Source organism: Fukomys damarensis, unplaced genomic scaffold (assembly GCF_012274545.1).
Source record: "Fukomys damarensis isolate Sample0158 unplaced genomic scaffold, DMR_v1.0_HiC HiC_scaffold_18, whole genome shotgun sequence".
NCBI classification, from domain to species: domain Eukaryota; kingdom Metazoa; phylum Chordata; class Mammalia; order Rodentia; family Bathyergidae; genus Fukomys; species Fukomys damarensis.
In genome coordinates this window covers 22,460,677-22,479,127 of record NW_022900930.1, presented here as the reverse complement: position 1 = coordinate 22,479,127, position 18,451 = coordinate 22,460,677, and the positions used below count along the sequence as shown (strand labels likewise).

The window sequence follows — 18,451 nt, the reverse complement described above, 5'->3', positions numbered from 1 at the left end:
TCCCTCCTGTCCCTCCTCTCCTCTCTACTCCTTCCTTTTCTTTTTCCCCCTTTCCTTTCCTGTCCTCTCCTCTCCTCTCCTTCCTTCCCTGGTTTTCTTTTGTGGTGTTGGAGAACGAACCCAGGGTCTTTGCACTGAACGACATCCCCAGCCCTTTATGTTTTATTTTTAATTATTTTTTACTTTTTGTTTTGAGATGGGGTCTCTAAATTGCCTAGGTTGGGCTCAAATTTATAATCCTCTGGGATTTCCACCGTGCAGGGTTCTCTCTCCCTCCCTCCCTCCCTTCCTCCTGCCCTTTCTTTCTCTAACTCCACGTTTCGCATATCTTTGAAGTTGCTTCAAGGTTCCCTTTTGAAATAATTATGTACTTTAAAAGCTGCTTGCCTAGTTGTCAGGGGTTGGATAGTCTTCCTCCCTGTCCTGTGGGGTGGCCTCCTTCCTAAGCTGCAGAACTAACTTACTATTCATTTCGGTTTGCTCAGATGGGCACACGGGTGCATGCATCACACACAAGAGTAATAATGTATAACACACTATGCACAGTTGCCATGTGGCTTCGCCCACGGAAGACAGGGAGCTGCCAGGCTCCGGCAGGGGCGGACAGCGAGGAGGGTGTGGGGCAGACGGGTGGGACAGCTGGAAACGGAGCTGCGCCAGAGGCTGACGCAGCAGCAGCCTGGTCATGGGCCTTCCTGAGAGGCCGTCCTGTCCGCTTGTGATGGGGAAGCTTTCCTTGCTCTCTTTCACCTGCTCTTTTTGGCCACTCTGTGTCTCGGGGGCCCTGCGTGCCTAACTCCAGCCTCTGCTCCTCTTCTGTCTATGACTGCAGCTCCCTGGTCTCCGTTTCAGCACAGTTCCAGATCTCAGCACCAAAGCTCACCCTCCGCACAGGTTCCCCAGCTACACTCTCCATTTCATTGATAAACCCTAAGGGGAACTTGCTCTTGGTTTCTGGCCAGAAGCAGATTTGCAGTACAGTCAAGACATTGAGCATCAGCATCTCTCAGGTGTGTGGGCTTCTTGTAAGTCCCTCATTTGGCCTTCACAATTATTATTCCTTTCTTGAAGAGAATCCTCCTTTATCCTAAGCTCATAATCTGAAGAGCCCCACAAAACATGCTTGTATTCCAAGATATCTATCTTCTAACCTAAGATAGATATCTTGCTTCCTGATTAAAGTAGGAGACATACACAGATAATGCAAACATTTCCTGCTTTGAAATGTTCAGAGGGGATGTAATGTTTGGAGCTGCAGCAGCCATTTTGTGACTTTAAAGTATCTGGTAAATGAATTGCTATACACCTGATTCCAGCACTTACTATCATTAAAATGATAGATCAAGCAGCCCTGGAACTGCCTACTTCCAGACCTCTAGTTAAGCGAGATAGTAGATCCTGACTATTTAAGCCATTATTTGGTCTATGACTTATATCCAAGAGCAGCTTAACTAATACCCCTAGGTCTCCCATCACTGCTTTTTGGTCACTATGGAAAGATGTGCAGCGTTCGTCTTGCTGGATATGCCACTGCTGAGATGGCTTTGGTTGCTTCTGGAGCAGCTTCAACAGTGCCTGTCCCACTCTCTTGAAGGGACCCAAGGCCTGTCCCACTGGAGTGGACAGGGTGTCTCACCAGGGGTCCATCACCTCCACAGTGACCTCTGGCTTGCCATCCCTTAACTAAGCCTGTTTCCCACCAATACCCCAAATCACACTGTATTTTACCATCTCCCTTCATGTCAGGAGCCAACTCTCAGTGAAGTTGACTTTAGCTAAACATGAGAAAGCGAACAACAGATACATGTAGTCACTCTAAATCAGGAGTGGCAACTAAGTGTGCTTTAATCCTCATAATCTATTTACCTTTAAAGATTTAATGTAACTGCATTAGTATATTACAAAATGAACAAAATTCAAACAATATGCTTGCTGTTGAACTCGGAAATCTGGCTTTATGGAACCAAGTTGGCGCTGCACCTGCCCAGGTGGCCCGAGAGATGCCCATGTGTTCAACACAAGACCCCCAGGAAACCTTGTGACACAGCACTGCAGGAGCCTAAATAATCTCACTCCAGGTGAGCTTTGAGCACAGGGACTGAGGGAAGAGAAGACCTTTGGTTCTAGGAGGAGACAGTGCAAAATGACCTTCTTGGAGACCTTTTAAATCTCAAGGCAGAGAGAGGCACAGTTTGCCACCAAAGGCTCTAGTTAGTTTCTGTAGCCAACATTTCTAACCAGATCTGCTTGGTTCACAGCCCCTTGGCAACTAGACGCCTGTCTGTCTGGGGGCACAGAGGAATGGCTTGGGCCTGCTGGACAACTGAAATTCTGTTATGGAGCCCCCAGTGCTCCATGCCCAGGTTGCCAGCCTTTCACCCATTCGCCATCAGTATCTCTGTGACGACCACCTGCTCTTTCTGATGGGTTACTAACTAGTCTTAGGTCTTACACACATTGGTCTCAACCAGCTACTGTTATCTACCTTCTCTTTGTACTGATTGAACTCGGGCCCTTGCGCTCACGAGGCAGGTGGCAGAAGCTCTGAGCTAAATCCCTGGCCCAACTCTTTTTATTTCTTTATTTGCTTTTTTACCCTGTAGTCTGATCTAAATTCAACCCACCTTGAAACTCAAATCTACAATAACCCACGGCCTCTTCAGGAATAGATTCTGGATGCAGCATGAGCATGGATTCCCCTGGTGGGGCCACCTTCTTTGTTGGCTCCAAATCATAAGATTCAAGAGCCCGGTGAGCTCGGAGTCCAGGCAGAGGAGGAGGATGTGGAGTCATCCAGGCCTGAGGCAACTAGGGTTCAGGCCAGAAATACAAGGTAATCTCCTCCATAATAGCAAGCTGACAAGCTGAGGACCTGGGTCTATGGAGTTCTGTTTGCCAAACATTTCTCTTAGAGGTGAAAGCAAAGTTGAGCCTCTCCTTGCTTTCCATTGCCCTAGAGCAGTTGCTTTGGTTCACAGTAATTGTTCTGCTATCAACTGAACAGGTTCCATTGTAAGCCTGGGTAATTGAGTTAAAGCCCATTTGTTGAAATACAGGACGTCTGGAGCCATGAAGTCTAAACCATGACTCTGGGTTTGTGTCTACAAACCTACCTAATCAAACCTTTTTGATTCCCTAAAGAAGGAAATAATGCAGTAAATGTCACCCTGGTGAAAAAAAATCTCCTAGGTATAGAAGTTGAATAATTATTATTTGTCTTTGGACTATTGGATGGAGTTTTCATAATGAACAAATTGTCAAAGACTTTAAAATTACCTCTGTTATGAACCACCCCTCATCCGCCACTAAAGTCAAAGGAGAGACAAATTTCCCTTTCTTGTAATAGAACCTGCTTGGTATGGCTTCTTTCTTGTAGACAGTCATGTGTTCCACTCTGCTCAATTTGGTATAAATCTGCAAAGAAAACCAAGAATGACCAACTTTGCACTCTTTTTTAAAAAAGCATACTGAATATTTGTGGACTAGGGGATAGGGGACTTTATAAGACCAAAGAGTGAAATTACCAAACATCTGATAGTTTTCATAGCTCACATAAAAAGCTGGTTTTATCCTAAGGCTGAAGATTTATAAATCTTCTGACCTGAGAAGTGTACCTCTAGGAATTTAGTGAAAAATCTCTTACATATGCACCTGTATATATAAAGAATGGCCCAGATCCCCAGCAGCAGTGAAAGGGATAAAGAAATACTGAAGGGTTTCTTCCATGGAATACTATATTGCAGTGAAGATGAATGGATCACAGCTGTCAGGGCACATGGAAGATCTTAGAGATCTCTGATGGAGGAAAATTAATGTAAATTGCCAAAAAATACAGACAGGACTATTGCTATCATACAAAGTGCAAGTAACTACAGAACTAAACAATATATATGGTAAAACTATAAGGAAAATTATGAAAATGGAAACAAAATTTAGGACAATGTGTTTTTTCGAGATGGCAGAAAAGATTATGGGTCCCTGAAAGGACATGTAGAAGAGTTCACAGATCATGGCAATGTTCTACTTAACTTTTTAGTGAATATCAGGAGGCTGTTACTACATTATCCTTCATACCTCACAATAATTCTTATGTCTATACTCACTAACATATTGCAGAAATGTATCTATGTCAAAGTTTGTCTACCAAAATTAAAAAGCAAATGAGAAGTGGGCCTGCCTCATATTCAGTACCACAAAGGTCAAAGCAAAAGGACATTCTTCAACTTCACCTAGAGAGTATGTGTTACCTGCATGTGCTTCTTAAAAGTACTAGTAATTGTTTAGTAACTCTACTGTTAATTTCATGACAAAGATGTGAGCTTTGTACATATTTCTAACATTTGGCAGCCACTTAAATATTCATGGCTAAAATGAAAACCAACTGACTGCTATTGACTTGCTGGCCTTCTGCTAAATCATACAGTCTTAGGTGTAACTAAAAATGAAATTGAATTTGTCAAGTTGACTTTGAAAAATAATTTGTCTTTAGATTGTTTAGTAAAAGATTTCTCACGGGCCCATGAATTAAGATTTCCCTCTTTAAAAAAGCCAGAGTGCTTAAGGCAAGTAGGTGCATTTGCAGGAAGATTTTGGATACATGAAAAGTCTGGTGCAAACACAACAGGTTTTGCAAACTGTTGTGTCTGTCACGTGACCAACTGTCACTCAAACAGAGCCCCCCTTTTGAATAATCTACCAACTGCTGTAGGCTGCAAGTGGTGCTTGACTTAAACATCTCATTGGAAGAAGCCCTTCCTAGCCTGTGGGCTGTGGTGCCCAAGCAGTCTGGACAGGGCAAGGCCCTCTATGCCAAGTTAGAGACAAAGACGATCCTCCTTGCCAGGAAAACAGGACATTGTCTCATGAACCTGCCAACATGTTCTGACTTCAGTTTTCATGAGTCCAAGGAGATGTTGTGCAACATCCACTTTCTGACTAAGGACCCCGAGAAGAAAGCACAGTCTCCCTGTGGCAAGAACGTGGCTCTTACATGACAGTAACCATGGATGGGATGCAGGTTTCTCCTTGGGCCAGAGATGGAACTCAGCCTCCACCAGGGGCCCATCCACCATGACAAGTGTCCAGAACCAACTGTATCCCTGCCGTAAGGATGGACCATGGCCTCTTCCTTCCCCAGTGGTTGGCAAACTCCACCACCACAAGCTTACAGAAATAAAGAAAATAAAGGTGCTTCTTGGTCCAGATCTGAGAGTGAACAGAAGTTATGGAGTCTGTATTGGCAGGTGACAACGCAGCCTGAGAGCTCAGCAGTAAGGTGCCACTTGTCCCTCCCTACTTCCCCCAGGTGGTTTACTACATCCTGCCAGCTATAATCATTGTTTTGAAAGAATGGTAAGTAGGGGCCTAATTATCCCATGATGCTGAGTTCCTTCCAACCCCACACTGTGAGGTCTCAATCGTATCCCTCTGGGGACATTCTCCTTTGATAGTGGTTGTCATAATAAGTGACACATGCATAGTCTGTGCAGTGGGCCCAGCATGATTCTCTGTGCTCTGCACAGCCTGGGGTCAGCTGCAATTTCATCACTCCCCTCCTATATGGGAAGCAGCAGAGTGTCAGTGGAGATGTCTTTCCAGTTCCAGCTGATGACACAGCTGGGATTGGAACACAAGGGCTATGGCTCCTGAAATAAGTGGCTGGCCTACTGTACAGCCTGCCTCAGCTCCCTGCATTAACTTGTCACTCTCACATCTCCAGTGCATGCTCAACATAAACACCACAATGGAACAAATCAGACCGGAAGCTTCTTTGCAGAAAAGAAACATTCTGTGTCTGCTTCTGATGGTCTCCTCATTTGCCTAAGTAAATAATATAATAAAATAGCTCTAAAAGGGCTTACTTCCACATGCTGGGCATGTGCAAGGCATTGGACATCTTTTATCTCACTTGATTTTCATAAATTAAATAGGATAGCTGAGTATGGTGGCACATAGCTGTTATCCCAGCACTCTGGGAGGCTGAAGTATGCCCAGCCTGGGCAATACAGCAAGTCTGTCTCAAAATACCAAAGGGCTTGGGAATGCAGCTCAGTGCAAAGGCCCTGAGTTTAACTCCTAGTACTGATGAAAAACTCAGTGGGCATGAATACCACAGTAGAGAAGACTGGAGTCAGGGAAAATCTTAATCTTAATATCTTAATGAGATTGTCGGGTGGATAAATGAGTGGCAAGCTACATGACCTGCCTGCCTTTAGAGTCTGAGCACCTATAGGATAACACAGACAGTGGAGGCAAATGAGGCGGGTTTGGCCCTCAGGGCCCCATCCAAACATTTCTTACCTCAGTGTGTTTCCCAGGGACTGGCCACAGGCTCACGACAGGCCCTCGGTCCTTTGCTTGCTGCAGGTCACTCAGGCTGATGTATCTGTTCAGCTCAATCACTTTGTCCATCCAGAAAATGTCAGTCATTCCATGATCTGAGAAAATGATGACGTTCAGCTCATCCTGCAGGCCACGTTCCTGCAGAGAGAGCAAAAACGGTCATCACAGCACCTACCAACAGAGTCTGTCTTGTAGCAAGGTGTTTTTAAACTACCAATTATAGAGGAGATATTCCCTCAATTCTGAACTTAAATCATCTACCATCTGCTTTGACCAAACAGTTCAAAATCATGGCAGCAGCACTTTGGAGAGGGGAAACCTCCCATCCCAATATGTGAAAAAAAAAAAAAAAAAAAAAAAAAAATGACCAGGCTTTTACCTTGGCAAATAATCCTCCCTTCTTTTATTTCCTTTTACTTATTCAACCAAGTTGTGTGGTCCTATGAGAAATACTGCTTGCCCATAAAAGAAATGAAAATTTGCATTTAGTCACTCAGCCATTTCTCATGTCTGACTCCCATCTCCAACCAACTTGCTCAGCAAATTTTATAGGAATCTAAAGAACTGGGTCAGCCTGCCAGCTAGGTCAGGTAATGATGTCCATGTAGGTCATTTAGATCCCAGGCCAGGCTGTGGAACAAGGGTTCTCTTGGTGCCTCTGAGAGTGTTGTATGAAGAAGAAAAAGCCTCCCACTCATCTAGTGAAAAGGAAAATGATCAGGGGAGTACAGTCAAGGAGAAACACAAGAGTGACAAAGAGAGAATGGCAGGCTAGTTGCCCTTGCTTTAAGTCACCTGGATCCACTGTGTCATGTACTTCAGGACAGTGTCCACGGCTCTGAGGGCATCTTTTCTCTGGGGTGAGGAAGGGCCATAGTGGTGGCCTTCCACATCAATCCGCTCATGGTATATGGCTGCAAGGTCAGCCCGGCCACTCCTGGAGGGAACAGGGTAAGAGAAGCATGGCTGAAGGTGACACCTGATAGCTTAGTCCCTTGTGGCCTACCAGCCCTCTGTGAAGGCATGGGCATCTACCCCAAAGGTCTGTCCTGTGGACCAGGCAAGACCCCTATTCAAAATGAACCCGGTGGAGGGATACTGGATCAAGACTTGCTACTTGTGAGCATCTTGGTGAAAAAAGTTGGAGAATGTATCAATGGGTCCACCCCTGTCCTGGCTATATGAAATTGCTCACCAGGTCTCTAACAGCTGGAGGATGTGCTAACAGGCAAAGGACACTTTTTAAAAATAATTCTTAATTTGTTAAGTTTATTGGTAAATTTTAGGTGTACAATATGATGACATTCATCATTGGGAATTTTTACCTTTACATGATATATCTTGGTTCTTATTTTTCCCCATTCCTCTGTCCTCTCTTCCACCCTTTCATCCCTCCCTATTTATAACAACTTTGTTTCCATTTTTTTCCTTTTCTTATATGTATTCCATAAAACAGTTCCAAACAGATATCCAAGAGATTAAAAACTCCATTGAAAGTGTTTCCAACAGAATAAAAGAATGCAAAGATAGAATCTCAGATATAGAAGATAAGATTGTAGTCAGTGACCATGAAAAGAGAGATCTCCTAAAAACAGTATGGGATCATGAGAAATCGATCCAACAACTCCTAGACAATGCAAAGAAGAATAACATAAGACTGATAGGAATCCTTGAAGTAGCAGGAGAAAATACAAATGACTTTAAAAAGCTGTTAACAGAATTAGTGACAGAAAACTTCCCAAACAGAGGGGAAGAATTTGACATTCAGATAAGTGAGGCATATAGGACTCCAACTAGCCACAATTAAAAAAAAATCTACACCTAGACATATAATAATCAAGATCCCAGAAACCCAACAGAAGAACAAAATACGACAAGCAGTAAGAGAAAAGAAACAAATCACATGCAAAGGAAAGCCCATCAGAATCACAGCAGACATTTCAACACAAACCCTTAGGGCAAGGAGAGCCTGGAGTGAGGTATTTCAAGTACTAAAAGAAAACAACTTCTAACCTAGACTGATGTATCCTGCAAAACTCTTTTCAAGAGGAAATAAGATACTTCCATGACAAAGAACACCTGAGAAACTACATGAATACCAAACCAGCACTACAAGAAATTTTAAACAATATCCTAGAAAAAGACATTGAAGGTAACAACACCATGAGGCCCAACAGAGCAAATCAAATAGGCAAGGCCAGAAGCTAAACAGAGAAGGCAAAAAAGTAAAGAGTCAACAAAAGGTCAATAACATGACAATAATAAGTCAGTACATATCAGTTATAACCATCAATGTCAATGGCCTCAACTCACCAATCAAGAGAAATAGACTGGCAGAATGGGTTAAGAAGCAAAATCCAAAAATATGTTGTACACAAGAAACACACCTAGTGCAAAAAGAAGCCCATAGACTGAAAGTAAAAGGATGGAAAACAATTCTCCATGTGATAGGAGCCCAGAAAAAAAAGCAGGGGTAGAAATCTTATTCTCAAACAAAGTAAATTTCAAATCAAAACTGATTAAAAGAGACAAAGAAGGCGACTACATCCTTGTAAAGGGATCAATTGAAGAGGAAGTGGTGACAATCATAAACATACATGCACCAAATACTAATGCCCCCAACTATATAAAAGAAATATTAAGAAACATGAAAAACCAAACAAGCACTAATACAATTATAGTGGGGGATCTAAATACCCCACTTTCACAAATAGATAGATCATCTAGGCCAAAAGTCAAAAAATGAAATACTAGAATTGAATCAAGCTTTTGAAAGCATCGACTTAATAGAGTGTTCCACCCCACAAAATCAGAGTATACATTCTTTTCCGCAGCACATGGGTCATTCTCCAAGATAGATCACATACTAGCTCACAGAACAAGTTTGAATAAATGCAGAAGAATCAAAGTTATTCCCTGTATATTATCAGATCATAGTGCAATCAAGCTGGAGATCAATAGCAAAAGAAACGATAGGAACTTCACAAACACATGGAAATTGAACAATACTCTGCTGAACAATCAATGGATCACAGAGGAAATTAAAGAAGAAAGACAGTTTTTACAAATAATGAAAACACCAATACAACATACAGGAATCTATCTATGGGACACAATGAAAGCAGTTCTACGTGGAAAATTCATAGCACTGAATGCCCACTCTAGGAAAACAGATCAAATAAACAACCTAATAATAAAAATAAATAACAACCTAATAATAGACTCCTAGAAAAACAAAAGCAAGAAAAACCCAAAGCTCAAACAAGAAAGGAAATCATAAAGATAAGAGCAGAAATCAATGCAATGGAAACTAAGAAAACAATACAAAAACTAATTGAATTGAAGAGTTGGTTTTTTGAAAGAATAAATAAAATTGATAAACCCTTAGCTAACCTTATCAGAAAAAGGAAAGAAAAGACTCAGATCCATGCAATTAGGAATGAAAAAGGGGAAGTCACAACAGATCCCACAGAAATCCAGAGGATCATTAATACATACTATGAGGACCTGTACTCTAATAAAATGGAAAACACAGAAGAAATGGACAGATTTCTAGATACTTATGAATTACCAAAGTTGAACAAAGAAGATAAAAACATTTTAAACACCCCAATTACAATCAATGAAATTGAAAATGTAATTAAAAATTTATGGATTCACTGCTGAAATTCACAAGACATTTAGAGAAGAACTACTGCCATTACTCTTCAAACTTTTCAATGAAATTGAAAGGGAAGCAATACTTCCAAACTCATTCCTGGAAGCAAGTATCACTTTGATTCCCAAACCAGGGAAAGACACAAATGAAAAAGAAACTACAGGCCAATCTCCTTAATGAATATAGATGCAAAAATCCTTAATAAGATACTAGCAAACAGAATTCAGAGGATCATCAAAAAGATCATACATCCTGACCAAGTCGGATTTATTCCAGGGATGCAAGGATGGTTCGACATATGTAAGTCAATAAATGTAATACACTATATTAACAGAGTCAAGGGCAAAACTCATATGATCCTCTCGATAGATGCAGAAAAAGCATTTGACAAAATTCAACACCCATTCATGATAAAAACCCTGCAAAAAATTGGAATAGATGGTCTATATCTAAGCTTAATAAAGGCTATCTATGAAAAACCAACAGCCAACATCATATTAAATGGCCAAAAACTGAAAACCTTCACGTTAAAATCAGGAACAAGATAAGCATGCCCACTATCACCACTCCTCTTCAATATAGTTCTGGAAATATTAGCCATAGCAATTAGACAAGAGAAAGAAATTAAAGCAATAAAGATAGGAAAGTAAGAAGTTAAACTGTCATTATTTGCTGACAATATGATACTCTACATTGAAGACTCCAAAAACTCCACCAAAAGACTTCTAGACTTAATTTACAGATTCAGTAGAGTATCTGGATACAAGGTGAATACCCAAAAATCAATAGCCTTCTTATACACAAATAACAGACTCACTGAGAGAGAAATAAGGGAAAAAAATTCCTTTTATAATAGCATCCAAAAAAAATGAAGTATCTAGGAATCAATCTAACAAAAGAAGCAAAAGATCTCTAACCTGAAAATTATAGCACTCTGAAAAAAGAAATTAAAGAGGATATAAAAAAATGTAAAAATATCCCCTGCTCCTGGGTAGGAAGAATCAACATAATGAAAATGGCCATACTACCAAAACTGCTATATAGATTCAATGCAATGCCAATGGAAATTCCAACACTATATTTCACAGAACTAGAAAAAATAATCCAAAAATTCATTTGGAACCATAAGAGATCTAGAATAGCAAAAGCCATCCTAGGCAATAGAGACATGGCAGCAGGTACAACAATTCCCAATTTGAAAGTATACTACAAAGCCACTGTGATAAAAACAGCATGGTACTGGCAAAGAAACAGATCTGAGGATCAGTGGAACAGATTGGAAAACACAAAAACAACTCCAGATGTACTCAGCTACTTCATCTTTGACAAAGGAGCTGACCATCCCCACTGGAGGAAGGATTGCCTCTTTAACAAATGGTGTTGGAAAAACTGGATTTCAACTTACCAAAGATTAAAACTAGACCCTTATCTTTCACCATCTACTAAGCTAAAATCCAAGTGGATTAAAGACCTAAATATTAAAACAGAAACACTAAACTTGCTGGAAGATAATTTAGGCAGAAATCTTGAAGACATTGGCATAGGAAAAAACTTTATGAACACATCCTCAGTAGTATAGGAACTAGCAGAAAAAAATCAACAATTGGGATCTCATTTTATTAAAAAGCTTCTGCACTGCAAAAGAAATCATCAACAGAAATAAGAGACAACCTAAAATGGGAAAAAATTTGTATCAGCTGCTCCTCAGACAAAGGACTATTATCTAGAATATAAAGAACTCAAAACAATCAGCTCCCCCCCATTATAAAGACCCAATTCAAAAATGAGCATCTGAGCTGAGTATGGTGGTGCATGCCTGTAATCCCAGCACTCAGGAGGCTGAGGCAGGATGATCGCTGTGAGTTCGAGACCAGCCTGGGCTATGTAGTGAGTTCCAGGTCAGTTTCAACTACACAGTGAGGCTCTGTTTCAAAAAAAAAAAAAAAAGACCAAAAACCAAAAAACAACAAAAAAATGGGCATCTGAAATGAACAGACATTTCTCAGACAAAGAACTAAAAGCAGCAAGTGAATATATGAAAAAAATGTTCCACATCACTGGTCATTCGAGAGATGCAGATGAAATCAACACTAAGATTCCACCTCACCCCACAAAGAATGGCTACTATCAAGAAATCAACCTATAACAAATGTTCGTGGGATTGTGGGGAGAAAGGAACCCTTCTCCATTGTTGGTGGGAGTACAGACTGGTGCAACCACTATGGAAATCAATATGGAGATACCTCAAAGAGCTGGGACTAGAGGTTCCATTTGACCCAGCTATCCCTCTTCTGGGTATCTTTCCAAAAGAATTAAAATCAAACCAGAGTGATATATGCACAGCCATGTTTATAGTAGCACAGTTTATATAGCTAAAACTTGGAAACAGCCCATTTGACCAAGAGTTGGAGACTGAATAAAGATGTGATTTTTCTGTAAAATGGAGTACTACTCAGCCATAAAGAATGAGAAATTAGAGTCATTCATAGGAAAATGAATACATATTGAGGATATACTCCTAAGTAAAAAAGTAAGTCACATGCATGTAAATACCGAATAGTTTCTCTGGTGTGAATAATCTGTAATAGTACTTAAGACCCTAATGAGATAACTGACATTGTGAAATGGGAAGAAGAGGGCTAAAGTTGTGGGGAAAGTGGGAAGGCTGGGGAAGGGGAATAAGGGAAAAGAAAAATATATGAGAAAATGGAAACACAGAAATAAAGTGTTAGTAAATGGGGAGGGGAGGAGGGGGTGAAGGGAGGGCAGGGATAAGGGGAAAAAATGAGAACCAAGACCTGTTATGTAAAGGTACAAGATCTCAATAATGAATGTAACTGTATTGTATACCTAAAATGTACCGATCAACTCAATTTTTGAAAAGTTTATTGGTACATTTTAGGTGTACAATATGATGACATTCATCACTGAGAATCTGTACCTTTATATGATATATCTTGGTTCTTATTTTTCCCCATTCCTCTGTTCTCTCTTCCACCCTTCCACCCCTCCTTTTTTTTTTTTTTTTTTTTTTTTTGTACTGGGGATTGAACTCAGGTCCTTGCTCTTGCGAGGCAGGCAGCAGAACCTCTGAGCTAAATCCCCGGCCCCACCTCTCCCTATTTACAACAACTTTATTTCCATTTTTTCCTTTTCTCATATGTATTCCTTTCCATTTCGCTACCCCTCCCACTATATATAAAGAATTTAAAAAAGAGACCTCCCAAATTTAAAGACCCAATCCAAAAAATAGGCATCTGCATTTGCCCGTCATTTGGAAACTGGATAAAGAAGATGTGGTTTTTCTATAAAATGGAATACTACTCAGACAAAAAGAATGAGAAATTAGAGTCATTCATAGGTAAATGGATACATCTTGAGGATATACTCCTAAATGAAACAAATAAGTCACACATGTGTAAATACCAAATAGTTTCTCTGGTGTGAAAAACTATAATAGTACACAAGATCCTAATGGAAAATTAACAATGTGAAATAGGAAGAAAAGGCCTGAAGGTGTAGGGAAAGTGGGAAGGGTAGGGGAAAGGGAATAAGGGAAAAGAAAAAAATATGAGAAAATGAAAAAATGGAAATGGAGTATTTGTAAATGGGGAGGGGAAGAGGGGGTGAAGGGAGGGCAGGGAAAAGGGGAAAAAATGAGAATCAAGACTTGTCATGTAAAGGCACAAGATCCCAGTAATGAATGTAACTGTACTGTATGCCTAGAATGTACCAAAAAACTCAATAAAAAGGAAAAGAAAAACAAAAATGGGCATCTGAAATGAACAGACATTTCTTTCAGACAAAATAAAACAGCAGATAAATGAAAAAATGTTTATCATTTGTAACTTGAGAGATGCAAATGAAAACAACATTGAGATTCCACCTCATTCCAGAAAGAATGGCTGCTATCAAGAAATCATCCAATAACAAATGCTGACTGGGTTGTGGGGAAAAAGAAACACTTCTCCACTTTTGCTGGGAGTATAGACTGGTGAAACCACTGTACAAATCATCATGGATATATCCTGGAGCACTAGGATTAGAGGTCCCATTAGACCCAACTATTCCCCTGCTGGGTATCTTCTCAAAAGAATTAAAAGAATCATACCACACTGATGTATGCACCCATGTTTATAGCGGCAGTTTGTAGTAACTAAAACTTGGAAATAGCCCAATTGTCTATCAACTGGAGACTAGATAAGGAAGATGTGGGTTTTTATTTTTATAAAATGGAGTACTACTCAGCCACAACGAATGAGAAACTAGAGACATTTATAGCTAATGGGTGCACATCGAGGTCATACTCTTAAGTGAAATAAATAGGACACATGTGTAAATACTGAAGTTTCTCTAGTGTGAGAAACTGAAAGTATAAATAAGGATCAAAATGTATAATAGATACTATGAAATAGCAAGACAGAGGACACTTTTTATAGCTCCACTCTCACCACCTGTTTTCATTGGTAGGTTCTATTACTTGGAAACAACCATTGAAATAATTGTTGCTCAATTATTGCTGGACATTAATGAAGTCTTAAATAATACACTAGATTGTGGGTCTAATTGGCAAGATGGGATGCAAATAGATTAGTGTTTAGGGTCTGATATCAGCAGACACCCCAGGATGTTTTCTCTATGAGGGACACATGAAAGGTTGGCTCTAGTGTGGATATAGAGTGAATTCTAGTGGTAACTACACTTCTACCAAAAACTCACCTGCTTGGCCAAAGCATTGATAGTAGAATCCAAGCTGTTTACCCCTCAATGCTTGGCTAAGAATGAAAAGCTTATTATATAAGTGGGAGGAGGAGGCTTGGGGAATGAAGACATGGAGAGGAACACTGTATTGTGAACTCTCTGTCTTTCATAGAGGACACAATCCTTTCCACTTTGACTTCTCATCCCCAGCCCTAGCTGTGCCCACTCCCTGTCCCTCAATAAAGCATCTGATGCAGATCGCAACAATGATGATGAAGATGGTGACAGTTATGTTAATATGATAATAAGAACTAAGAAAAAGGGCCAGGGATTTAGCTCAGTGGTTCTGCTGTCTGCCTCACAAGCACAAGGTCCTGAGTTTGATCCCTGGTACAAAAACAAAAACAAAAACAAAAAAACAAAAAAAAAGCTGAGAAAAAGATGAAGCTGTGGAAAAGAAATTAAAAGTAATTTTTCTGCTTGTGACTTTACAAGGGGTAACAATTGACATCCTTGGCAGACTGAATTATTTCTCTTGGCAAAACTGTTTTACACACACTCACACTCACACGGCATGATTTTTCCTGATATGGCCTCCCCAGCATTTGGAACATTTGGAACATGAGGAATGAAAGAATGTGTCTCCCAAGTCTGTGGGGCCTTGAATCCTACCATCCACGGGCAGGAAAATAGCCTCACAGAAGTCCAGGCAGCTTAGTTTTCCCATCCAGAATTACCTAGCACCTGGTCCCACTCTGATCCAGAGACAACACCACCTCCTCCAGGAAACTTCTGGTGTCCTGAAGCTGACCTGAGGCTGGGTGGCCTTTCTGTGTGTTCCCATGGCACTCTAAGCCCACTTCTAGGCTATAAATTTGCAAACTGTGCTGTAATTGTCCACTGATGTGTCTTTCCTCTGTCTAACCTGAGATTCTTTCTCTCTGGAGACAATGGCTTATTTTTCATTTAACACACAATAGGAACCCTATAACTGGAGGTGAACTATATAATAGCAAGTCCTCGGTAAATGGAAGCTACTGGTCAAGTACCACGTTGTGGTCCTTTAGGTACACTGCCTTGTTCAATCTTCAAAACAGTCTTAAAAGGAGAGTTCAAGACAGTTGCCACCATCACAAAGCTAACATTGGCCAGAACCAGGGTTCAAACCTGGACCCGAGAACACAAGTACCAGTGCTCAGTATTTGACAGCCTACACACAGGGGGAAATGTTCTGCTTAGCCTAAGTAATCTTTTGGAAATGGTTCTTACTATCTGATATGACTCTGACTAACCTAGGCAAGGAGGGTGTGGGACAGAGCTAAAGCAACTCGCTGAAACTTGGTCACTTTCACTTCTAGACACATGATGCACTGTCTATAGGTTGACCTTGCCTCCAAAATCTAGCACTACCATGAAAAGGATTCATATAGGAGAGGCTATGCAGATTTTTTCCATGAAGAAATAGACCTAAGAGGGTCCTAGAAGTTACTGAAGGCCTCATGGATCCCTGAGATGCAGCTAAAACAGGAAATGCAAGTCTTCCACTCCCAAAGTCAGAACACCTTTAACTCTCCCTAACTGCCTGTGTGGGTCTGCATCTACTCCCTCACCTAAACCAAGGACGAAACTCCAGAGAATGTTCTGCCTGGCACCTTCCTGCATTTATGGTCACACATTCTTTAGTGATGCTGTGAGTTTCTACTGGGCACTCAGAGTTGTATTTCATTAACAGTGGTGAGGATGCATTGATTTTAAATTGAGAGAAATTGTCGCTAAATGTTCTCTTCCCTTTTTAGAGAAAAACAAATTGAGCCCTCATTAATACTCCAGGTTTCAACCCCCGTCCACAATGTGGACTTGGTGAGTTTATTATTCAGGTGCTTCTCAGAAATGATGTTATCATTATTCATCCTCACTAATGTGCAAATGACTAACCCAAACTCCCTCTGCATCCATATCCAGTAGAGTACAGAAAGTCACTTTGGGGTCCTGGAGGTGTGTAGGTGCTAGGTGAAAGGTTTCTACAAGGTAACGACATTTTAATACCTATGCCAAAATTTGTTTGAGGCCCATGTTCATTAGTCTGGTAGAGCTCACGGTCCTTCCTCCATCACTGTTTCAGCAGAGTGGCAACTTCCACAAATCTGTCCCCCAGATAAGCCTCAGCATTTACTTGTTTTATGTACTTGCATCTTTTGCATTCCAGATGGGCTGACTCACACAGTAAATCATCTGTTTAGATGTCCACACTTTCAGGGAGGGATTATACATGAGGAAAATCCTATTTGATAGAGTGGTGAGCTTATTACAGTGAGGAGTTTTCACAAACAAGGTTTACTGTGGCATGAAAGCTCAATGGAATACTTGTAGTTCTCTTCATTTGGACACTTTGCCTTTGTGCTGCAGTCACTGGATGAGTTTCCCCAAGGCTATTTAACATATTCACAAATCTACATGTGATCGGACAGCCAGTAAGCATCACAATTTACCTGATGGCTTTGTGTGAGGAAGCTGTCAATCCCAGGCGCCTAGAACACTTGATTTGGGATGCTTGCAATTTTGGGGTTGTACAAATGAAGGTTTCTATGTTAGTTTCATCAAGGCACTGAGGACCTAAGTCTCTGAAGGCCCTTGCCTGTTTGGAGTTTAGCAGATAAATTCTTGTTAGCCAGCTGTTTTCCATATGGGTCTGGTCTTCGTCACAGGTCAGCTCATTTGTAACTGATTGGCTCACTTGTAGCCGATTGTGTGAGGAGCGATGGGCCGGGAGGCCTGCAGACCTGCTGTTGGCCTTTATAGCTTTAAGGCCAGGAACCATGCCAGAAAGACATGTGGCCATCATCCCAGTTCCTGAAAGTTGTGAGGGGCTCTTAGCCTTGGAGATTTGGGGACACGCAAGTCTCCCATCATTTAAGGACTCTATCTAGATTTCATTGCAATATAAAAAGTAGTTCATAATGTCACATCATTTACCTGACAAAAGTGAGTTAGAAAGAGAGAAGAATTAGGGAGAGAACACTGGAGGGAATTTAAAGGAGTGGCTAATTATTGACAATTAAGGAAAATAATCCAAAGCTTATAAATAAGGCCCCAAAGTGACCACTCATCTCTTCAGGGCCATATTAGAGCACTGTCCCTTAAACTTGCTTGAAAATCAGATTTAACTACTGATGGGGGGGTACCGGGGATCAAACTCAGGACCTTGTGCTTGTGAGGCAGGCAGCAGGACCACTGAGTTAAGTTCCCAGCCCTAACTACTGATTAATGTTTGGACTCTATAAACTTAGCTGCTAAGTGGTAGGAAAACTGATAAGGTGAAATTTTTTTATTTAATAGAGAAAGCAGTCCCCCAAATTAAAGTGTGTGATTACTCTCTGTATTATCAAGCATTTCTGCATCCCATGCTATCATTGTCCTCTATTCTTTTTCTTCAAGTGCTTGTGTGTGTGTGTGTGTTTGTGTGTTTCTCAAACTCTTTCTAACCAGCCTTGTGACCCTCCTGACTCTTCAGTAGTAAATTAATTTGAACATTGACATAAATCTTATACAAAGATATAGTGAGCACATGACAAAGCTTTCATTTTGAAAATTACCTTTGGACAGAGACATTGGAACAGCACAGATCTACAGTCAAATTCTGGCATCTCTTCTTACTAGCTAGATCTGAGATGAATAGCAAAAATATCTCGAAGCCTCAGTTTTCCCATCTACCCAATGTCTACATTGGATGTTAAGCTATTTGAAGTTTGT

General features: G+C 40.7%; 1 protein-coding gene across 13 annotated transcripts in view; it reads right to left on the bottom strand.

The window, feature by feature from the left end:
* Enpp6 (ectonucleotide pyrophosphatase/phosphodiesterase 6) overlaps positions 1-18,451 on the bottom strand; it is a 251,160-nt gene that overhangs the window by 39,287 nt on the left and 193,422 nt on the right. For all 13 annotated transcript variants that reach the window (XM_033765423.1, XM_033765421.1, XM_033765422.1 and 10 more), the window contains 3 exons: positions 7,138-7,279; positions 6,301-6,480; positions 3,277-3,414 (listed from right to left, as the gene is read on the bottom strand). In XM_033765423.1, the coding sequence (XP_033621314.1) occupies positions 3,277-3,414; positions 6,301-6,480; positions 7,138-7,279 (460 nt within the window). The remainder of the gene's footprint in view (positions 1-3,276; positions 3,415-6,300; positions 6,481-7,137; positions 7,280-18,451) is intronic.